Below are 25311 nucleotides of genomic sequence, written 5' to 3'. Positions count from 1 at the left end.
GTTGTTCACTACCTAAACACAATTTTCTTGTACCATTAAATAGTGATGAACATTTTTTTTTATTTAAAATACATTGCTCTCTCTTTCTCTCTATACATAAGTGGATGATAATATGGTTCTTCCAGGACACCTTTGGGAGACAACAGACAATCAATGTAAAATCTCTGTTTAAACACCATAAATTATATGTAAATGAACATAAAATCTTACTGTTCAAATATGCACTACTTGAGTGAAAAAAATGTCACAAACCGACTTTATTCCAAACCACTGTTGAATTTAGGAAACATTCCGCACCACTCTTAGTGTGATTATCTGTATATGCTTATCAGATTCTTACAGTAACACGTGTAATCAAAGAAAACAAGAAAGAAAGTAACGTCTAGTGTCTGTCTGGCTTGCAGAGGTGGCAACAGAGAAAGGTGCAACAGGACTCAACAATCTAGGCAACACTTGCTTTATGAACTCGGCTCTGCAATGTGTCAGCAACACTCGTATACTGACTCGTTACTTCATCAAAAATTTTCATCTCTACGAGCTTAACAGGTAATTTGTTCAGTCACCTTTCACATAGTTTGTTTGCTTTTCTCTACATCAGTAAGCACAGCAGTGTTCCACCCTGACAGACAGAGGATGTAGTAACATGTTATTCACTGCAAAATAGAAGAATGTATTTATATGTTGTCTGTAAAACAGATAAATGTATTTAAATTTGTGAAGGAAACAGGATTTTTCCGGACATTTGCCATCGTTCAGTGAAACAAGAAATCAGTAACACTTAAACACTTAAATTTTGTATGCAAAACAGACAAATGTATTTACACATTGTCTGCAAAACAGATGAATGTATTTACACATTGTCTGCAAAATAGAAAAATGTATTTATACGTTGTCTGCAAAACAGATGAATGTATTTACACATTGTCTGCAAAATAGACGAATATATTTATATGTTGTCTGTAAAACAGATAAATGTATTTAAATTTTGTCTGCAAAACAGACAAATGTATTTACACGTTATCTGCAAAACAGACGAATATATTTATATGTTGTCTGTAAAACAGATAAATGTATTTACACATTGTCTGCAAAACAGACGAATATATTTATATGTTGTCTGTAAAACAGATAAATGTATTTAAATTTTGTCTGCAAAACAGACAAATGTATTTACACGTTATCTGCAAAACAGATGGATGTATTTACACATTGTCTGCAAAACAGATGAATGTACTTATGGTAACAACTGATCATCTTTGTTTATTGTGAAAGATGTTGAGGCGAGATCAGTAATTTTCCATATGTGTGTAACTGGCAACAGCTTATGTTCCAATATTCCAGCTATATACAGAATTCATGTTGGTTGGGAAGATTTCACCTGTGGCTGCCATATTAAACATTGTATAAGTTATGATTCTCCTGGTAGTTTATTATGTTCTGCTAATGTTTAGGAACAGCCTGACCCAGGAAATATTACTCTTCTCTGAATTGCAAAGAATTGATGTGAAATTCATATTCAATCAAAAATTTGACCACATCAGTGCATTTTGTGCTTAGTCTAAGAAGTTCTGAGTCAAGGAGTGTTTTTGAATTGGGATTTTGAGACCCTTTGTACTCAGTGAGAAAAGAAAAACCTTTAATTTATTTACAAAAACTTAATACGAAAGTGAGGTAAATGAGTGCACTTCTCAGCAGATTGGCCTTTTTAGGTGCCACAATTATTGCTTGAGAAAAACAGTTTTGTAACTTTGGACCCAAGATGTCTTTGCCACCTGCTGTTAACCCGAAAAGTTTTAGTATTTAAACAGAAAGTTAATTAATTTTTTTTCTTCATATTGGCTTTTGCTTAGTATATAGCTCTGTTGTTTGTATATTTTATTGTGCTTGTATGTTTTGTTAATTAGTTTTGACACAAGTTGTCTTGTAAAATAAAGTAGTATTTAAAAAAATGCTTTCAGTGAAGACGTTTATTTATGTTGTGTTACCTTCGACAGGACAAATCCTTTGGGAATGAAGGGTCATATAGCCAAACGGTACGGAGATCTTATACATGAGATATGGAGTGGCTCGTCGAAGACCGTGGCTCCTCTCAAACTCAGGGTAAGAAAGTCTTGCACGTGCACATCCTTCAAATTTGGCACTAACCTTTCTTCCCTAAGTTAAATTTTCGGTGAAAATCCAACAACTTTTTGATTCAAGAAATTGATGTAATTTAACATAAATGTTTACCAAATTGTAGTATTTTTAATGTTAATTACATAGTATGAAATATTGTTACTGTTCTGTAAAATGTGCCTTTTCATTATTTAATTGCTTGTTAGTAGTTGAAAATCATTATTACAGAGGTTCTATTTTCAAAGCTCATTACTGATAATGCATGATTTGAGAGAATAACAGGTTTCCGAACATTTGTCATCATTATGTCTGAAGAAAAACTGAAATACTATGATTTGAGAAAGTAGTGTCTGTCCTTTTCAAGTATCAAACATTGTAAGACATAAAGTTTAGCTTACATTAATTTTCACAAACCAAGAATAACATGGTGAACACTTAAAAGTCATACTTTATAACATAAGGGTTGTGTTTAAAACCCTTAAACAACTTTTCCATTGTCAACTATGGCTTTAAAATAAAAGAATTCATAAGTCTCAGCAAATTGTTATGTATCTGTTGAAGACACATAACAGCAATGCTATCTGCTGAGTTGTCAAAGCAGATTTTCAGATACATCTGGAAGTGGAAAATATTCTTTCATAGTTGCTAAGGTTTACCTCCCAACTCTGCCTACTTTATGTAACACTTTCATAATATTTCACTTAAATTAACCAAAACAATGTTAGCTAACTAAAAGTGTGGACACAGTTAAAATTTTAGTCATATCTAAAATCCAACGAATTTGTTTGAGCTTGCATTCTCAATTTTAAGCGTTAAAGGAATTATATGAAAAATTTAAAAAATATATTTACTTTAACCCTCTCCCGCTCACATTGTTTCCAGGCGCTTACGGTGCTTCTAACCTCAATTAATTCGCTCTGCCAGTCGCGCTCGGTAAAAATACGCGGCGCCTCAACTTACACACGTTCTGTCATTGTAGTTAACTATAATTATATATATTAATTATTTTACTATATATTGGTTCAATGAAGTTGACTGTACGAGACCAGGGAGGGGGCACACGTACAGCTGGGCGCCGGTGGCGCGGGATTGTTTGTTGCGCAGTTACTTGGTGAAGGTCATTGTCTGGCTCGCCGTCACTGCCACTGTGATCACTCCGAACTACATTCTCAATGCCACCAACCATTTCACAAGGCTCTGTTACATCACTACATTCACTTGAATCGTCGCAATCACTACTAATAACGAGATCGATTTCACTGTCACGAAGTGTACGACTACAACTCGCCATTGTTTCCGCACAACTAATACAAATAGCAAAATAATGTAATAAATCTACTGTAAAAGTAAAGTGAATGGTCTCCTGATAGCAAACAACCCGTAGTAGTACAACATGTTGCTACTCGAGAGCAGCACTTATCGGCTCTAGTAGATAAAGCAGTGTGTGCCGATCTGTGCCATTTAAGCTGCAGTGGCTATGTGGCGGCCGTGCCGATTCATGCCTTGCGAGCGGGAGAGGGTTAAAATATCAAAAACTTAATATTCATAAGTATTTCAAAGTTGATGAATAAAAAATACATGTGAAATGAATGCAAAAGCAAAAGCAAAGAATGTCTTGTTTTACCAGGCGAAGTTAGGGCTAAGAAGCCCTCTCTAACACTTTAACCTGAATACACTCTGTCTTGTATGAATGATTAAAATAACATTTTATAAAGTGTAAATTCTTACAGTTAATTTAAAAACTATTTTGCAGTCATGATAATTAAATGGGCAAAATTAAAAGAATTAAAGTGATTTAAAGACGTGTTTTATTCTTGTGGTTACATTTGGGCCCTTTCACCTCTTTTACCATCTTTGATTGCAATACATAATTATGAATACTGATGTGGTATTGTTTGTTTTCAGTGGACTATAGGCAAGTACGCTCCTCGCTTCAATGGCTCCCAGCAGCACGACTCCCAGGAGCTGTTGGCTTTCCTGCTGGATGGTCTGCACGAGGATCTGAACCGTGTTCACGACAAGCCTTATGTGGAACTCAACGACAGTGACGGACGCTGTGATGTCAGTGTGGCTCAAGAGGTACTCTAACACTCATTTATAGCTACCTAACTTTGGGATTGAAACATAGTATAAGCTAAATTCTAAACTTACGTTTTAACCTGTTGGGTAGTAGCTGAAATTGGTTCCAAAACGAGTTCTGACGGTTATAACCATTTGATCCATAAAGGGTAAGGACGGTTTTAACCATCCATCATGGGATTGTTCAAATAATCAATGTTACAGCTGTTTACGTAGTCAAGTCACGTTCCTACTTATTATTTCAACCGTTAAATGTTCAAAGTAACATTGCTGTACGTTGCTGGCTCCTATTGACAGAACATATAATCACAGCTTTACCACCAATGTCCTGTTGTGGCGTGACGACCACACGTAATTTAATTTAAAAAGTTCTCGGGTTCTAATTCGGACACGGTGATGGAAACTAGCCCAGGTTGCTGTAATAAAAATTCTCTCCTCGGTTGGCCAAATAAAACAATTTAGTTTATTGCGAAAACAATTTGAATTTTATTGCATAATTTAGAATCAGTTGAACAATTACAAATTTAGAACGGGAGAGAGAGCGAGAGAGCGATTTCACGCGAGCTTGACGCGTTCAAAACCCTGGCACGACTGCGACTCAGAACAACGAACTCCAGGGAGCAGCGTTGTTCCAGACGCTACCTCAGCAAATTCCTGCCTGTTTACCACCCAGTAACTGCGCAGCTGCTCTGGGTATGGAAAATTACCAGGCTTACTGCTGACAGACTTGGACTTACAATTCATGTGCTGAATTAAAATATATATCTTCTCCACCTGCACTGCTTAACCTAATAAGTCTGGCTGCATATATTCATTACTCGTTACTACAATTAAATGTTATGCTGAATAAAAATAAAATATATTACTGATGATTTAATATTTTAAATTGGCTGATTAAGACCGCATACGATGTTACCGGTCTGGTCTTAGAACTATATGCTGGGGTCGTCACACTCCCCCCACCTTAAAACCATACTTGTCCCCAAGTATGAGGAACCATCAGCCAGCAGCCAGAAGAAAAGTCTCTAATCTGCAGGGGAGGATCTCTGTCCTATCCTTTAGCAAGAAAATCTTAGTATATGTTCATTGATTACCATGCCAGCTGTCACTCAGTAGCCTCAACTAAATGAAATTTAAATAAACAATTGAGTTCCCTAAAAAGGCAGAAATTTCTTTTAATAAAAAAAAAGTATGCAGACGCGATACGTAATTCTTTAATTCGATCCGATCGCTCGCTCTCTTCTCAATGATTGAACACAAAAGATTTCAGGCTTACAACACATATATCATGGTATACTATGATACTAATTCAAGACCAGTCATTAACATCAGATAACCATTATCTCTAATGACCCAAATACGACTACCTAACCAGTAACACATTTAAAGCAATACGTAGTACAAGGGAACTAACCAGTGCTTCTAACTTAATCTAAAATACTTAAACATTTCAAGTTGAACTACAACACAACTACATTCTATTAATCTGGTTGAGCACTCCAGGATAACTATGGTTTGATGGGTTTAATTTTAATGATTAAAAATATTAGTTGATAACATACCACATTTTGTAGAGCCTAATTAAATTTAAAATAATTATAAAGTGGTAGTCTTCTTTGTGAATTTTGAACGCTACTCCCCCATTCCTGGTTAGGCCTCGTGGGTTTTCACTCGGGGCCGGTTTCCTCAGTCACCCCTACTATGGATTATAATGGAGTTATCCTGAGTTAGTTCACTTGTACATCGACTATAACACAAAACCATTATAATATACACAGCCAACAAGTAGCATGTCATGAATGACATCAAACTTAACTAACAAAATAAATCGTTAAGAAACATCCTCAAGAACAGTACAAAAATTGTTAACATCTTAATTGTTCTTATTAAGCTACTAAGGCATCGACCAAACCATTACAGTACTACATTCCATAAGGGCCCTGACAAAAAGACTTAAAACTAGTGGCTCGACCCAGTTTAGTGGGTGGCCGTTACACTGTAAATGCGAGGGGGGTCTCTGGAAAAGCGGTTCAAAAACCTTTCATCTTTTAAAAAGTTTGCGTTGACGTTCTTCTGAACATCCAACAACTGGAGGACACATTCCTCACACTTCTCGACCTTCTTCAGTTTCATGACAGAAACAACAACAAAAAAAAACTAAAACTAAAGGTTCCGCCCCCCACGCTTGGTTTTTAAGGGCATTGTGGACCTGGGGGCTCCCCAAGGTTTTCACCTCGCTTACCCCTGGAAACAGGGTAGCTCACCGAGACCTTCCTCCTACATTTCATTACATTCTACTGATGCCTTAGAGCTTAAAATTAACATAAGCCAAAAATGTTCATATAAAACTCACAATTCACTTAAAAGAAAACTAACAAACGAATTACAACTTTACTACTTCGGCCAGACTGGAGACGTTACAACCGCTTAGTTGGTTGCGCAAGCCAACTAGGCAGTTGCGACAAGTTAGTCTAACAATTAATTATTGTTGAACGCATGGGTATCAAGCCAACAATGGGTTACACAGTCCAGAACTTTGGGGTAAAGGTAGGATCAGGGTTAAGGGTATGTTTGGATGGCCGGCAGGTCCTTCCTGTGCCCCATGTGGTTGTCTCACATGTTTATTTTACTTACGTTTTGTCAATCGCTTAAAATATTAGCCAATTATCGAATAATTTGGAAAATTATATCTCCAAGTCTGCCTGATCAGAACACAAGATCAGTTACACATTCCACAACACTACAATTTAACAAATTAAAATGTTACATCTAAAAACATGGTTACATCAACAATCACCAATCTAACATAACTACAAGTATATTCCTTAATACATCTTCCAGTGTCTCCTTTAACAACTGTCCCGTGTGCACACATCTCTCAACACAACTTGACTAGTCAACCACAATTAACACAAATCGATCATTCCTTACTCAAGTTCTTTGAAAGATTATTCTGTCACAGCATTAACACGAATGTCTGGAGCAATCGGTATGGAGTTTGCCAAGCAAAACTTCCTCACCATACCACAGTGAGTTGAGGGGCTCACACTTATTCAGAGTGTCATTACTCACAGTTACAAAGCTTGTATCACGTCCCGCAGTCGCTCGAGATTAACAACTTCGACTGCCTCCACGTTCTGTTCAACATCGTTTATCTCTCCAGGGTTCACACCCTCTTGGTCTCCTTCAGGACTGTCTAGTGACGTCAGGCCTCTCACTTTTGCGAAGACCTCGGTCAGAGTGGCGGAGCGACGCTGTCGGCGACGGTTCCGGCGACTCGACCACCATGCCATCACAGGCATAACAAATCTGTAACACATGTACACAAGCATCAGGGTTGACACTAACCCAAAACTACCAGCAGCTGCCACTTTTGCAGCATAAAATCTTCGACCAAACAGAATGTGGGACTTCAGATGACGGACTACGTCCTCCGGACGGTACTCCTTAACACCTAATGTGCCCAGCCGTTCGTTCAGTCCCTGCAGGACTTTCACAGCCGTTTCCTGCTCAGAGCTAAACAGCTCCTTCTCCTCGCTTGTGTAAATTTCTTCCACATTTGGAAACACAATTTCACTTATCTGTTCTGAGAACACAGAGCTGCCGTGAATACGGGCAGGCACCTTGAATTCTTCAGAGACAACATCACACATATCAATTCCTCTAAATTCACCGACCCCCTTCACTACCGCGGAAGTTATATTCAGGGTCCCGTCACTAGTTAGACAGTTCAAAGTCAATCTGTGCTCCTCTGAGGCACTGTATATCCATCGGCTTGGAGTTTTGACAAGTACCGGGGACCTTAATCCCGATATTAATTTTCTACCACAGAGCCTCACTTGCTCGTAATGAAACATCTCAACCGCACAATTTGGTCTCTTGCTTACGCTTAACAGGACATTCGATAACGGGCAAACAATCAGTTGTTCCCCTCGACACTCTCGGTCGAATTCCAATTGATTGTACATCGAGTACATCAACCGATCCTTACTGATCAATAATTTTTGGGTACCAACTTCCCACTGGGTCCATACTTTGAGAGAGGCATCATACACCGGATAGGTAATAATATCATATAATTGGAACATCTTATTATCGTTTGAAAGAGGCAACCTCATCACTACCCTTAAGGTGTGAATCGTTGTATAACTATGAACAACTACAGCAGAATAAAATTGATGAATATTTTCTAATTTAACAGGTGAATACAATTTAGTCGTTGGAGGTATAACCTTTTCGATTTCCTTCAAAATTCTTAGATACTCATGAGGTGTTAGCAAGTTACTGTCAACCTTCCCAGCTGCTAAGCTCTCAATTGCTTGATGGAATTTAGTTATCTTTTGTCTTGCACTACTTACTGTTTCTTTAGTATCCGAAAGCGCAGAACTTAACTTCAAATATTCAAAAAGAGTTTTTAACTGATAATGAGCAGCATTTGCTTGTGTGAAAATTTTAACCATTTGTTCATGCATATTAGAATGATATTCTTTCAATATAGAAATTACGTTATTTATTGTTTTTGCATGTGATACTATTTCCGCCTGCATATTTGCTAGAACAGTCACCTGCTCCTTAGCTTGATGCACTATTTTCTCGTTGGTGTTGTACAAATAATCCATTCTTCCATCAATAATTTCTAAATCGCTATTTTCAAGTGTACCAAACAGAAACTTTAACACATGACCTCCTGCATCTACTAAACCTCGTTTTCCACGTCTTTGTGGTAACAGTTTTATTAGATCATCAATTTCATTTAGGTATTCACTAACTGACTGCTGTAATAGCACAAATTCGTAACGAAATCCGGCTTCCAATTGAATTAATGGAGAGTGTGAACTCATATTTTCATTAAGTAGATCTTCGAAAAAATGTATTAAAATGATTCTTTACCTCAGTTACCAAGATACTTAGATTTCGGGATTCCTCTTCAATCTGCGTCAAGTTGTACTGCAACGTGACTCTCCAATGGCTGTCCGTCAGCAGCACATCTCTGCCTCCTTCAAATATGACCCCTTGCTGGAAGCAGCTTACTACTCCCAGGATTAGAAAAATCAATCCTAAAACAGAACTTAAAATTTATATCGAGTTTTACTTTTACAACACGAAACACCAGTCCCATAAGCATGTCAAGCACTTCCCACTTGTCAAAGCACCACCGATATAATTCCCAACTATGAAACATAGTCTTCGAGGCGTGCTGGCCTCCTTTTTACACGTGGCAACCTATTTCCCGTACGAGGTGTGCCAACACTTGGTACAGGGATACCATCATCTGCTGATGGCGTTCCCTCACCAATACAGATATTCGAGTCTGGAATCTCGATATCGTCAACATCGTCGTCAACGTGCACTTCCGGCACCTGATTCACCTTGGTTCTACTCACGTACGGCTTTACTCGATTCACGTGAACCACGATTTCTCTATTTCTCACTTTCAAAACTAAATTCAACGACGATAACACCTTGACTATCCTGTAGGGACCCTTCCATAGTTTTGACAGTTTCTTCACTCTGTGACGTCCGATACTCGGCACGTGCAGCAGAACGTACTGGCCTTCCTCGTACAACGAATCCTTCACTTTCTTGTTGTACTGCCTTTCATACTTGGCCCTGGCCAATGCCTTACGTCGCGCAGCAACTTCATGGGTTTCCTTTAACTTCGCGCGCAGAGTCTCTACATGGTCACCAAATACCTCGTTATCTTCTGTGATAGTCAAGTCACCCTCCATAGGAGCTTCCATTTTTCGCCCAAACAACATTTCATACGGCGAAAATCCCGTAGCCTCATGGCTTTGACTGTTATAAGCCATAGTTATATATGGGAGATATTCATCCCAATCAGTCTGATGACGGTTCACAAAGTGACTAAGCATTTTGGCAATAGTCGCGTGTACTCTCTCTAGCCGACCATTACTCTGTGGGTGAAACCCTGTAGTCTGGATTTTCCTGATGTGCAAGAATTTGCACAACTGTTTGATCAGGTCAGAGGTAAAGTTTGCCCCTTGATCTGTAATCAAAGCCTTGGGAACACCAAACTTAGTAATCACTCTCTGCACTAGAGCTCGAGCCACCTGGTCTGCTGTTTGGTCAGGCAGTGGTATAAATTCACAATACCGTGTGAAATGATCCATCACACTCAAGATGTACACGTTTCTCGACTCACTGATAGGCAAGGGCCCTACTATGTCGGCTGCCACTACTTCGAAAGGAACCTTGGGCTCGTTAAACAACGTTCCAAGGGGGGCCTTTGCCTTTCCATAGTTGGTTCGTTGACTACAACTGTGGCACGAACGCACATAGTCTAATACGTCCTTATCCATGCCCTTCCACCAGAATTTTGCCTTAATACGGTCTAACGTCTTAGCCACCGCTGCATGTCCCGTCGTTGGCAGGTCATGGTTCAACCTGATTACCTCACGAGTAAGAGATGAGGGGACCACAATCTTCTTGTCACCTCCGCTCACTCTGTACAGGATCTTTTCTGGGCTCAACTTAAAACACTTGGCCTTCCTTAACTCTTGACAATGAGGATCATTCTTTTGATGCTCACGCAGTGTGGCAAGGTCAACCACAGGGAGCTCGTCCCTGCGAGTAGCTGCGCACATAGCTCTACTGAGAGCATCAGCGTTGGTATGTCTCTTTCCCGGCTTGTGTTCCACGGTGTAAGTGAACTCAGCAAGCCTCAGCGCCCACCTCATTAGTCTACTACTTGGATCTTTCAAAGATAACATCCACTTTAGTGCTGCGTGATCTGTCACAGCCTTAAATTCACGGCCTAACAAATAACATCTAAAATACTTTGTAGCCCATACTAAACCTAGCAGTTCTCTTTCGGTCGTAGAATAATTCCTTTCAGCAGGAAAAAGAGTGCGAGAAGCGTACGCGACTGGATGTTCTTCTCCATCTACTTCTTGGGACAATACAGCCCCTAGAGCGTCAATACTGGCATCAGTAGCCAAGGTGAACGGCTTACTGAAATCGGGGAAGACCAACACTGGTGATGAGACTAGCTTCTGCTTAAGTGTCTCAAACGCAGTTTGGCACGCTTGATCCCAATCGAACTCCTTCCCTTGCTTGGTCAAGTCAAAAAGAGGTTTCCCAATGGCAGCAAAGCCTTCTATGAACCGGCGGTAATATCCGGCCAAACCTAAAAAGGACCGTACATCTTTTACAGTCTTAGGTACAGGGAATCCCTCTACAGCCTTAACCTTTCCTGGGTCGGGTTCTACACCATGGCCAGTTATTACATGACCCAGGTAGTTAACCTCGCCTACTGCAAATTTACATTTACTGAGTTGCACGCTCAAATTCACATCACGTAGCTTACTCAACACTTCACTCAAATGCGACAAATGCGAAGCCAAATCTTTCGAGAACAAGATAATATCGTCCAGATACACTAAACACTTTTCCCCTTTTAATCCCATAAGAACTGAATCCATCAGGCGCTGAAATGTTGCAGGCGCCGTAGACAGTCCAAAGGGCATACGTAGATACTCATAGTGACCTCCTGGCACATTAAAGGCAGTTTTCGGTCGACTTTCCTCATCTACCATAATCTGATGATAACCACTTCTCAAGTCAAGTGTAGTATACATGGTACAACCTCCCAGCGAGTCAAGTGTCTCGGCGATGTTGGGTAGAGGATATACATCAGGTACAGTCACAGCGTTGACTGCTCTAAAGTCTACGCAGAAACGATATTTCTTACTGCCGTCCACAGATTTCTTTGGGACGATGACTACAGGCGACGCCCACGGGCTATGACTAGGAGTTATTATCCCCTTGTCCAGTTGGTCTTTAATCAACTCATCCACTATGGGTTTCTGATGAAATGGAACCCGATAAGCTTTCTTATAAATCGGCGCAGCATTTCCCGTATGGATAACGTGTTTTACGGCCGATGTGCATTGCAGAGGCTGGGCCTCACTATGCGCAAACACGTCCCTGTATTCCTCTAGTACTCTTTTAACCTCTTGTCGCTCGGGTAGTCTCAAATGGCTAAGTTTTTCATCTACACATTTATCAAACAATTCGTATTCTTTGATAGCTAGTCCTACTCGCTTCGTTGTCACATCTACATCATCCAAGATGGTCTTCCGCATCAACTCTGCGAGTTTCAACTTTCCCTCTTCATTGAGGTGTAGCCCATGCTTGGTATACAAGCGCCTAGCAAACCTTCCTCGCATCTCACAGAAGGACATCCTTCCCCGTCCCTCCGAATTGGTTCTTTTTACGAAGGACCTAAGTAGATCATTCGCTCTCTTCAGATCTCCTATTACATTCTTGTCGAACCTATCAGGAATTCCCATAACTACAATGCGAGCATCCCACTTATTAGGTATTGCTTGAAAGGCTTGTTGTAGGGTGCGCGAGTAAGGAGCACCTCTATCCACGTCATTAGTTCCTGCCATCACCAGTACCGTATCACCCTGAGTCAGCTGTGCAATCTCTCTTTTAAGATTACCCATCGCATCTTTAAGCTTACCATTAGGTACAAACCACGAACTGAGCTCAAAGTTCCCTGGCAACCTCTCTTCCAATAACTGCTGAATTCCGCGACCGTGACTATCCGCTATCAAGACTATCTTACGTTTGACCTTATCTATCGTATCGTTACTAACTGATTCCACTATTCCAAATTTAGAATTTACCGTAAGGGATACTTCTTCTCCACTTACATTCACAGCCTTCGCCCAACATTTATTGTTCACTATTTTAGTTAATACTCGTGCCAAATACACGCCCTGTATGGTAAGACCCACTGGTTCGACCACTACATCCGAACCCTCCAGATTATCATTAGTCGTAGATCCAAATTTGCTTAACTTCAACTGAACCAGTTTCTCACTCCGCGCGGGTATTGTGACATCTTTTGCGTTATACACGTAATTCTCTATACAACTGTCCTGGCGTTTAGCCACTCGGACAACCTCAGGTTTCGTAGTAGGGGCCTGTGCCTTTTCGTGGCGCGGCGCAACTACTTGCCTACCTGAATCGGGGACACTCTCACCCTTGTGCAACCGATTTAACCAAATGTTCTTTCCAGACATACGGAGAACACCTTCCGTGATGTCTATCGATGCATTCCCCTCTTTCAGAATATCACAACCTAACACGGCTAAATACCCACGGGGTAGGTTACTCACAACAAAGTTCCCTTTCACCGGCACACCCGGCTTTAACATCAAAGTCACTTTTTGTCTGCCGTAAATCTTCAGAGTTCGTCCTGAAATTCCCCGGATAATCAAGTCAGGCTTTGTCATCGGAGCTACAGCGGCTCCACGTTTGATGAGCGACACCTGAGCACCGGTATCAATTAATATCTTTCCCTCGGCATTATCCACACGCCCCATGGCAACTAGTTCCTCGGCTAAATCTTTCACAACCGGAACTATTCGTATTTCTTTATCTACTCGGGCGGTTTCACGACTCTTAACTAAGGCTCCTACTCTAGGTTCACAAGTGTTCTTTCCAGTCGTTACATTTATTTTCGTCGCCTTGGCCTGCGGTTGTGGCTCATTTACTCTCGGGGACGGGTGGCGGCGACTCCACTGGCCCCTGCCCCGTTTCCCGACTGACTAGCACTAGGAGTGCTGGTTGGAAGTTTTACGCGACAATCCTTTTGTCTGTGCCCTGGCTTATTACATCGCCAGCACCTCGAGTCATTACTGGGTCTACTAAATCCCCTATTGTCCCGACACTCACGAGACGTGTGCCCCGGATTATGGCACCGATAACAAACAAGGTCAGTTTGAAAAACCTTCCGTTCATCTGTAGCGCGAGACGGATCTTTCGATTGCTTCAAAATGTGATCAATTGCCACCGCTGTAGTGACGGCTTCTCGGATGTTAGTAGGGAATTTTAGTCTCGTCTGATCACCAACGTGTCCAATAAGACCTCGGGTAAAAGCATCCAAAGCTCTACGATCGGCTTCTTCCCTTAGTGCAGCATTAACTTCTGGGTTTGCAGTGACTCGCACTGTCTTTTCATTTAATGTCCGCACTCGATCAGCAAAAGCTTCAATCGTTTCACCCCTCCGTTGCTGTATTACAGACAACTGCTGGAAGTAACAATCTTTCGGAGCTTTGTCACTAAACCGTTGTGTCAAAACTTCTTTAAATCCCGCATAAGTACTCAACCGGCCTTGATCCTCCGATCGAATAAAACTCAAGGCGGTTCCAGCCAATCTCAATTTAGCAACCCTTAATTTTTCGTCGTTTCCCCAATGACTTAATTCACCGACATTGTCGATACTCTCAAAGAAGTGGAGAACAGCCTCCGGCTTTCCTCCATCAAAGGGAGTGATCGAGCCTACCATGTCGAACGTAGGTCGTTCTGTATGACCTCGCAAAGTTTCCTCCAACATGGTGTTCAGGTGGTCACTTCGATCCAACCTAGCATGACCAAGAGTCTCCAACCGTTCAGTTACCGCATCAATGGCTTCCTGGAGGTCCATTTCTTGCCCTCCAATACTAACGCGACCAGCCATTGTCAATCAGTTCAGGCACACTTACTTTCAAAAAGTGGACAAGTCCCAACTTAGTTTTCCAAAAATAATTTTAAAAGATTTTTCTCAATTAAATTTTCAATTAAATAATTATGTGCTCTCTCCCGTTTGTGAAAAGTAATTAAAATCAAGAAATAATTTTAATTTATCGACTTGCAATCAATCAATCAACTTTCAATTCAGCTCTAATCAATCCACTTTTTGTCTAAGTCCTGAACACTAATCAAATACGAAGTTGCACCACGATTTATTCTAAGTCAAGACAACCTACTATGTCTGAGCAAAGAATAATTCCAATATTTCAATATTTACTTTTCCTTCAAATTACCCAAAAAAATATTTAAAATACCTTTTTACCTATCACTCAATTCATCATACAATTCATCACGAATGTCGAAACCTATTCCACAAAATTTAATCTTCTTTCTTCGTGCCTGTAAATAAACTTAGCAAACTAACTCAATCAGGGTTTGCTGGTTCCACCACGGACGAGAGGAAGAATTTAAACCATAATAAAAAATCAAAAGTCAAAACTTTAAAGTTAATCAAAAGTTTAAAGTTTAATTACAATTTAACTATCATCAGATGAACAAGTTCCCAAAGTTTCAACAAAATATAACCAAGTCCAACTTTAATTTTTCAAAAATATTTAAATTTATAATTTATTTCACTTCCCTTTAATGACTACTACCCCTTATCTTCCTTCTCTCACAACGTGGTTAGCCTCCTGCCCTGTACCGGTACCTTTGAGTTAGCCTAACCAAGTCAGAAAGGTTAGGTTATCAACTAATTTGTATAATTAAGTTAGTTTTAGAAGCAGTTAATTTAGGTTAATCAGGTTTTAACTACCAGTTAAATCAGTACATTAAAACCTTAGAGTGTACGTTTATTTTTGATCAATATTAGGTATAAGAATTGAATTACTGAGGGACTAGTCCAATCAAAACAAAGTACTACCGAATAACTACTCAATTAATTATTCACAACTACCGAAATAAACGATTGTCGAGATTCAAGTAATCGACAACCGAATGCCTAACAAAGAATATAACTAGTTAGTAATGTCGAATGGAATTGTGGGAGCTTACAACAAGTATGGCGGACTATTAGCGTCTATTGTTCTCAGCCAATATGGCGTCTCTATTACAAGTATTACTTTAAAATTCAATAAAAATTATAAAAATCAATCAAAAAAAAGTTTTCAATTAGTTTTAAATTTAAAACATTAAATTACCTTTGACTTAGTCACCTCGTGATTTCAACAATTTCAAATATTACGTTTTATAAACAGTTTCTAGGCTAGCATTATTCTACGGGCAGAATAAAAATTACTTACCCATCATCCTTGTCCCGGCTTCTTGCACCAACTTTTCGATTTCTTCAACGAAACAAAGAAACACTAATTTATTTTTAGAAAGACGAACCGACCGACAGAACCAACTGACACAACCCCACAGAACTCAACCAACTGCAGAACTAACCCCACACCTGACACCAAATATGTGGCGTGACGACCACACGTAATTTAATTTAAAAAGTTCTCGGGTTCTAATTCGGACACGGTGATGGAAACTAGCCCAGGTTGCTGTAATAAAAATTCTCTCCTCGGTTGGCCAAATAAAACAATTTAGTTTATTGCGAAAACAATTTGAATTTTATTGCATAATTTAGAATCAGTTGAACAATTACAAATTTAGAACGGGAGAGAGAGCGAGAGAGCGATTTCACGCGAGCTTGACGCGTTCAAAACCCTGGCACGACTGCGACTCAGAACAACGAACTCCAGGGAGCAGCGTTGTTCCAGACGCTACCTCAGCAAATTCCTGCCTGTTTACCACCCAGTAACTGCGCAGCTGCTCTGGGTATGGAAAATTACCAGGCTTACTGCTGACAGACTTGGACTTACAATTCATGTGCTGAATTAAAATATATATCTTCTCCACCTGCACTGCTTAACCTAATAAGTCTGGCTGCATATATTCATTACTCGTTACTACAATTAAATGTTATGCTGAATAAAAATAAAATATATTACTGATGATTTAATATTTTAAATTGGCTGATTAAGACCGCATACGATGTTACCGGTCTGGTCTTAGAACTATATGCTGGGGTCGTCACACTGTCACTTTCTTGTGCCAAGTCTATCTGTAGGTTACTTTTGGTTCTGTAATTCATTAATCATTGATGTACAATACTGGCTCAAATACAACTTAGAGTGAGCGTAAAAGAAAAGAAACTGCTTATGAGTGCACTAAATGTGTGTACTTTGCTTTCACCCGTGTGTCATTAAATTATCTTTCTTTTCCAAAATTCTAAAAAATACAAAATATATAGCTTTAACATATAGAAGGTGCAAATAGTGCATTATTTTGGCATTCTATAATGTTTTAATAACATTTTGAATAAATACAACTAAAAAGTTGTATTCCCAGGAGCCCATTAATGATACTTTTGCTTTCTCTAGTAGACTCTGGATAGGGTATAACCGTCAGTACTTCTCAACAGGTTAAAAGAGCCAAGGGTGCTGATAGCTGTGCATGTAGCAGCAGTAAGAGCCATTAAAATCAACAGATTATGTACAGCATATTTTATTCAATTTAAAAACTAGCATATGCAATAAATGGTTACAGAAATAAACAACTTAGGGTGTAATAATGAAATGAAAAACTCAGATCCATTGTTAGGTCACATCCATTAAGAGAATGCCAAATGGTGTCAAGTTGTCTAGGTGTTTAACCTTTTGGGATCAGCATTAAATTCATATGATTGGCCTCTCATATTGCCTGGCCACAACTGTGTCTGCCTCAGGTCGGTCAGGTCATTGTATTATGATCATGTTCAGACCATCAGCTTGGCGGGCCACACCTAGTAGCCCTCGCTATTTTGCCATTCAACTCGTCAGGCCACTGTGTGTGGCCCTCTATATCGGTGCAGTTATAAAATTCAATCCTTATCCAGTTGTAGCTGGAAAGTGCTGCAAACTCTTGGTCAAATAAGTAACTAAATTAACCCTTCACACGCCACCAATAAATCCGTTAACTATATATATATATATATGCCAAGACGAGTATAAAAAATTTTGTTTCTTTAAGTTCAAAGCTAATTTTTACTATAACTAAATTGTAAAATGTAAAAGCAAAAAAGTATTAAACAGTGCATTTGACCTAAAATAGCATATTTATTGTAAAAATAAAAAATCACTATTTACAAAACTGTTTATTTCAAACAAATTTAAATTTCATTGCAAAATTTTATTAACACATTGACTGCGGCGTAGTTTCACCCCGCTCTAGCAAGTGGCTACACCACACTGAAACAGTGAACAAGCGTAGAGCGTGCGGTCCCCGGTGACCGCGCCGCACCCAATGTGTTAAAGTGAAAAGTTTAATTACATTTTACTATAAAACAAGATAAATATTTAAAACTAATCACAACACTACCTCACGATGAAGAATAATAACGAATCATATGTAGTAGACGCGCGCACTCGTGATGACCGAGAAAGCAATAATACATTCCACGGATATTTTTGGTTATGGCTCTATAAGAGACGCAGAACTGATGAGCAGGCGGTCGGAGTTAAACAAAGGGAGTTCCCCTTCCCCTGCCGCTGAGTGAAGGTCGTTTATAAATACTACCTTGGCAACCGCGATAAGCACGTACAATGCATTGAGCATTTCGAAGGCCTTTTGTGAACTAAAAAACTCTCCAAGAGACATATTCATAATATCGGATATAACTGTATTTAGCGTTTTGGTCAAAGTCTGCCATTTAATATATCCGTCTACGGCGTGGGAAGAGTTAATATTTCTCTTTTTGTAGCACATACCATAGTAAACATCTTTCAGAATTATTTTTCTCCGATTGACAGTGTCACTGTTGCTGGTATAGTGTATCCGATCAATGTATTAAAATAGTTATGCATTTGGTGAAGACGAAGCTCAAAATATGGAACGGGTTTATATTCTGTTAATACTAGAGACGTACTTGGGACTTATTCCATTTTTATTCTGCAAATAAAAATACTTTTAAAACAGATTGATCCATAACTTAAATTACATACTACTTGGTTTGCCTAAAGGCAAATAATAAATATCCAATTGATAAAAGTTTCAACATTAAAGCTAATATAATTTTTTAATTATTTGAGAATTAATTTAAATCTGTCATTAAAAATTTGAAGGTCAAGTACTGGCTTGAATCCGAGTAAAAGTGCTGAGTGATGATGCAGAACAAAGCTGGCCACTCACTATGTGTGGCCTGGCGAGCTGAGAGTAACTCCACCTGAGACTATATCCGAACTGAGCGAGTTTTGGCCACATTTGAGGCCTCCTGATCACAAAGGGTTAATGATGCGCTCTCAGTTTGTCAATGGTCATGTTAAAGCGTAGCTAGTTTCGTAATTAGCTGTCACATGATAATTACATGTTTACAATGTAATTTATGCATTTCATTGTTGTGGTGTTTATTTGTGCTTTTCCTAACTTTGGTGCTGGGCAGGGCCATTTGAAGGGGTAGGCGACCAGGCAGGGCAAGTTACCCTCATTACCGTAGTTGTAGGATGAAGCTGGAAACGTAATTGTAACTCAGCTACCATCTACGCATATATTGCAATATGGAATTGTAGTAAAAATATGTTCCTGATTAAATATTGTATTGTTATAATGTGACTAAATGTAGAAATGATAATTTTATCATTATGGTTACTTTTTATATTTATTAAAAAAGTTGGGTAGGGGGATTTCTGAGGCTATTATTGCCATGGCCGCCACCAATCCAAGAGTGCTGGGTTACAGGTACTCTTTCTATAAAGCTTGTTTTTGACAATGGAGGATTGTAAAATGTCTGAAAAACAAGACTTTATCAGACATTTGCTATTGTTCAGTGATACAAAAATTGAGTAACACTATGTTTCAAGATCTGCAATATGGTCTTTTCCTCTGGTGGATAACTATCAATCAATCAATAATTCTTTATTCATTAGTTGTACAATACGATACATCGAATAGTGTAATACATTACTTATATATATGTATATATATATTTTATATACAGGGTGTACATAAAGTCCTGCACTGGTATAATATTTTCTGAACGATAACAGATAAATAAACAAGATTTGGTACATCAATACTACACCTAAAAATCTACTTTTTGAGGGAACTATCTGTTTTCTGTAATATCATGGGGACGTCCCGCAAGGAGTCAGAAGGAAATCTTAAATAGGAGCATAGGTCAATATGGACATCATTTTAAAGGGCTTATCTAGCAGAGTTTAATGCCGCAAACCGCACTCAAAAAGATTGATCCAGTACAAAATGGCGGCTGTTCAAAGATTTTACTTGGTTACATTTTATTAGTAGCCATAACCCCAGTAAAGCAAAACTGCAACCAAACAAATACTGCAGCTAACTACTACATTATGCTTGTCAATTGTACAGAAGTGAATTATGACATTAGTTATCCTCAAGGGTTACAAATTTGGTCCTAATATATTGATAACGGGGAAAACCTGATAACAGTAACAATTAGAAATCTCAGCGACCTATGACGATCGGAAACACTTCCTGTTTTCATAAAGTGTTGAACAGTTCTTCCTACAAGTTGTTCTAGAAATTGACTGCTTCTCGTGAAAGTAGTCATTAAGTAAATGGCATGCTTCCTCGTGTGATCGTCTGTTATTTCCCCAACCAACCATCATAAGAAATGTTATACGTTCATGTTCGTCAAGCGACATAGTGTAGTTGAAGAACTACAAGCAATACGACAAACTCTTTTGTACTAAAGCGCACTGATAAAATGGATGGACAGCACCAATAAAACAAGAAAACTAGAATAGCCTACTATGAATAGACTGGCTAATAGGAAAGTCCTAACTGCGACCCAAAGATAAGAGATTTCTAATTGTTACTGTTATCAGGTTTTCCCCGTTATCAATATATTAGGACCAAATTTGTAACCCTTGAGGATAACTAATGTCATAATTCACTTCTGTACAACTGACAAGCATAATGTAGTAGTTAGCTGCAGTATTTGTTTGGTTGCAGTTTTGCTTTACTGGGGTTATGGCTACTAATAAAATGTAACCAAGTAAAATCTTTGAACAGCCGCCATTTTGTACTGGATCAATCTTTTTGAGTGCGGTTTGCGGCATTAAACTCTGCTAGATAAGCCCTTTAAAACGATGTCCATATTGACCTATGCTCCTATTTAAGATTTCCTTCTGACTCCTTGCGGGACGTCCCCATGATATTACAGAAAACTGATAGTTCCTTCAAAAAGTAGATTTTTAGGTGTAGTATTGATGTACCATATCTTGTTTATTTATCTGTTATCGTTCAGAAAATATTATACCCGTGCAGGACTTTATGTACACCCTGTATATATATATAAAGTACTAAACATACTCAAGTTCCTCTATTGAATACAAAACTAAATCAATCAAATAGTTTTTTAGTTTTCTTTTAAATTTGGTAATATTATTTTCCATCTTTATGCTTTGAGGAATATTTTTCAGAAATCTTTTCCCGATATACATAGTTTTTTTCGTGTACATTTCAAGTCTATGATGATCACTGATGATTTCATTCTTATGGCGTGTGTTATATTTGTGCATATTATTTTCTAAGTTAATTTGTTGGCCATGATTAAATTTAAAATATAACGTAACATATAAGTAAAATCTAAATTTTAATAAGCAAATCATAACGTTACACACTTAACTCAAGAGCTACAACAAACTTGAACACTAGCTAGTGTCAAGTCCACGAACACTATATCTAAGACGTGCACTCAATAAATCAAACACTAATTATTGAAAACTGAACTAAAGAACACAGGTCACAGTAGGTTTGCACGCAGTAGCCAACCACTGCCAACTGATCAGTGGCCAGTAGTAAATTCCTATAGTCACGGCAGAAACAAGATTCTTTGTTTAAAGTTTGCTAATAGTGATGGAAAGTTTGAAAGGATATTAAGGTCTCGTCCACTTCCCATAATTTTATATTACAAAATGTATAACACAAAGTTTCATGGATTGAAATCTATACTCTTCATCAGGTGAGGTTCACGAAATAAGTAAGAAAAAAAGAAGAGAAACAAAAGCGGTCAAACATACCCGAAAAATGCTTGGAGTCCAGCCAGGAGAAAATGAACTCAGAAACAAGATTTTGGCAAATCAGGAACCCAGGGTGGGGCTTTATAATTGGTTCATTCTATAATTTGCCGCCTTGTTTCTGCTGTGCCAATTGCCATAATGATGTTATACAAAAGAAGTATACATCCAAAAGTCTTTATGGATGGTTTTTCTTTTTTTGTTGAAATTCTAAAGTGATAAATTAACTTTATGAAAGAATGTTCAAATAGTATGGGTGTTTGTATAAAACAGTGAATGTCTAATTATCGGTAGCATGATCAAGCATCCATCTTCTGTTTGGAGTATTACTAATAAAAATAACATTTTCAGGCTTGGGAAAACCACATTCTGAGGAACAAGTCAATAATTGTGGATCTATTTCATGGGCAACTCAAGTCCAAAGTGAGGTGCAAGGTTTGTGGCCATGAGTCTGTGAGGTTCGACCCCTTCAACTACCTCTCATTGCCTCTGCCAATGGAGTCCTACATATACATCCAAGTCACTGGTAAAACTTCTTTTATGACTCAGAATCTTCATTTTAATCTTCTGTGGTTTTATGTTTCAAATAAAAATATGCACGAGGACAGTGGTTGGAGAATTTAAAAAATTGATCAGCAAATAATCATTGTAGATAAGACTTGCCTACGGGAACAACAATTTCAGTTTATATCTCAGTAATATGTATGTTTTATAACTGACTGTCTATTCTATAAAGAAAAGGAATAACAATTATTCTGATTCAGCTGTAGAGTATTTGTACAATCTCGTTCTATTAGTGTAATCAATCAAAAATATTGTTTTTCCACACATATTGTACAATGCAACCATAAGTCATTAAAATTGTTCAAATCGATTCAATTTAGTTTTTTCCATTATATACGTAAATGCTCAGATTTATTTGTTAGTATATAATCTTTAAGAGCTGGGTAAGAGGCTCTGCTCTTAGCATGGCAATGAGTTTAAAACTGTGTTAAAATAGGAACTCGTCTCAAACCCATAAATATTTCAATTCAGAGATTTTAGTATCTCAGTACTAATGAACACTGTTAAAAATACGATAATCTGTTAATACTGTTAATGTTGAAATGATAGTTTCTTATTGGAAAATCTATAATGAATACAAATTATAACTATTTAGTAAATAATAGTATTTTTAACAGTTAAATTAGAAAGGAGGCAGTAACATTTATATTTCAGAATTGAAATATCGGATTTAAGATGAGTTCCTATTTATAACGAATGCTATTTCTTGTAAACTTATACGTTGGTTTGTTGCAGTATTGAGATTGGATGGATCAGTACCTACCAAGTATGGACTACGGCTGAATATGGACGACAAGTACGCGAATCTGAAGCAGAATTTGTCCACTCTATGTAACATACCACCGTCATACATGAAGCTTGCTGAGTTGACAGGATCACAGATCAAGGTAACTGAAGTCTCTGGGACAAACCTCTTATTGTTTTAGCTTTGTTTGTATTGTTTGTACTGAAAACCAGGGCCGGTACAAGCTATTCTGAGCCCTAGGCAATATACAATTTTGCCTCCCCCCACCACTGAGTCGATCGCTCCCCCCTCCCCCTTCACACAGAAATGCTACCACAAAACCAGAACTTCTTCCATGGTATGTTTACGTAACATGACTTTAATTACTTATAGAACAGGATATTTCATTTTAGTGTATTTTATCCCAGTAGAAAGAACTTAACACTTTGACTGCCGCCTCCTAATTTTGACAACTTTCTCACACTGCCACACGTTTTAATGATATTTTAAATAAATCTAATTTTTTAACCAATTATAAGAACACCATGGGACTTACATTTGTTTAAAGAATGAGCTCTTCCTCTTTCTTCACAAATGCTCATGCATAAATATTTTCAAACAGAAAGACTTGTTTTGAAAATATTGTTTTAAAACTTAAAAACATAATGTTTTTTGTAAAAAATAAAAAGTTGACCAAAAAACATCACCATGTACTACTCTGTAGCATAAATATATTCCTCATTATTATTGGCTGTATTCAGTATTTTAATTACTGTCACTATAGCTACAAATATTTACAATTGAAACCCACTTATGTTTAAATTTTTTTAGTGTAGGGGGCATAACCCACTTGTTCTAGAGCTATCATCAAAATCTTCATCAGAAGCCGAAAATCAACAAAAACACTAAATTCTGTAACAAACCAATTATATTTATAAACCACAAGAATAAAAGATTTTATTACTATTATGCTGATATTTGGTTTTTGAGTAAAAACAATGTCATCAAGTCCATCGGTGGTAAAATCAGATTTATTATCTGTGTCATCATGGTGAATCATTACTTTCACTGTCACTTGAATATCTGAGTAACTCATAGTCCTTGATTGTCTTCAATACTGTAATGATTCATTGTATATTCTCACAAAACAATCTTTGTAAACTAAAGTAATAGCAAACAAAAGAATAATAATGCAGACGGCAAATTAACAGAACGACAACAAACAGCAACGACGAGTTCGTAAACAAGCCACATTTTCCAGATATTCCAGATGACTGCCAACAACATTTCATAGATCGTAATTCATAGAGTAAGAAAAAAACATGGAAATAGCAAATGAATATCAATTTGTAGTCTAAATACGTTTAAATGCATTTTTATAACTGTAAAAGTCGGCACCGTCAAAAGACGTTGTTGGCAATGAAATTGTCCAAAAGTTTTTATAGGGTTCACCTATTATTTCATATTTCAAAGTTTAATTTTTGTTAAAGATGATGCAAGTTCTTATAAATCTGGACACTTGGTGTATTAGGCCAAACTTTTAAGTACGGGATGCTTGCTAATCAAGCTACGTTACATTGTAGTAATAAAACCTAGACAAGGTTGAAAAAAAACCGTAAAAACTGGAATGATGATTGTGTGATCCACTGAGTAAAGGTTTAGACGAGGAGTAGAGATAGGGATGTAGCAATGATGCAGCAATGTAATCCACATCGACATGAAACCTTTAAGATTACATCCAACCAGAGTCGTTGAGAACACGCACCCACTCCCTGCACATAACACTCCCACTGTTGCTGTTGTCACTGTCACATATAGCCAACTTAAATAGGTGTCTTATTTTAGACAAGTTAATGCATATCTTACCCAGTGTTTACGCTGATATGACATTTCAGATAATGTTGATCCGATTAAAGTCAAGTTTCAATACAGTACAAGCCTGTTTTATCTTACTTTTTTGCCAGGTGAAAGTACACTAATATATAAAAAAAACATTAATTTTTCCTCTTATATGCTGCTTTACGAGCTGCCGCCCTAGATGGTCGCCTAGTTTGCCTTATGGACACACTACCTCAGGTTTTAAAACTATCCTTCTTTCATTAGTTTTTGAGGCTGATTGTCAAAGCAGTTGGTTCAGTTGTAACGAAGGTAGTTTACAACCATAATTGTTAAACCTATTTTCGTTAGTGGTCAACCACGTGG

The 25311-nt window shown here is 38.1% G+C and overlaps 1 protein-coding gene across 3 annotated transcripts in view; it reads left to right on the top strand.

Moving 5' to 3' along the window:
• The window catches only part of LOC124370011 (ubiquitin carboxyl-terminal hydrolase 32), a 142720-nt gene that overhangs the window by 85235 nt on the left and 32174 nt on the right, over positions 1-25311 (top strand). For all 3 annotated transcript variants that reach the window (XM_046828286.1, XM_046828285.1, XM_046828287.1), the window contains exons 17-21: positions 405-546; positions 1995-2100; positions 4021-4194; positions 22173-22347; positions 23121-23272. In XM_046828286.1, coding sequence (XP_046684242.1) covers positions 405-546; positions 1995-2100; positions 4021-4194; positions 22173-22347; positions 23121-23272 — 749 coding nt within the window. The remainder of the gene's footprint in view (positions 1-404; positions 547-1994; positions 2101-4020; positions 4195-22172; positions 22348-23120; positions 23273-25311) is intronic.

This window comes from Homalodisca vitripennis, chromosome X, assembly GCF_021130785.1.
Source record: "Homalodisca vitripennis isolate AUS2020 chromosome X, UT_GWSS_2.1, whole genome shotgun sequence".
NCBI lineage: Eukaryota > Metazoa > Arthropoda > Insecta > Hemiptera > Cicadellidae > Homalodisca > Homalodisca vitripennis.
The sequence above is the reverse complement of the archived record's forward strand: the minus strand, read 5'-3'. Positions and strand labels throughout refer to the sequence as shown.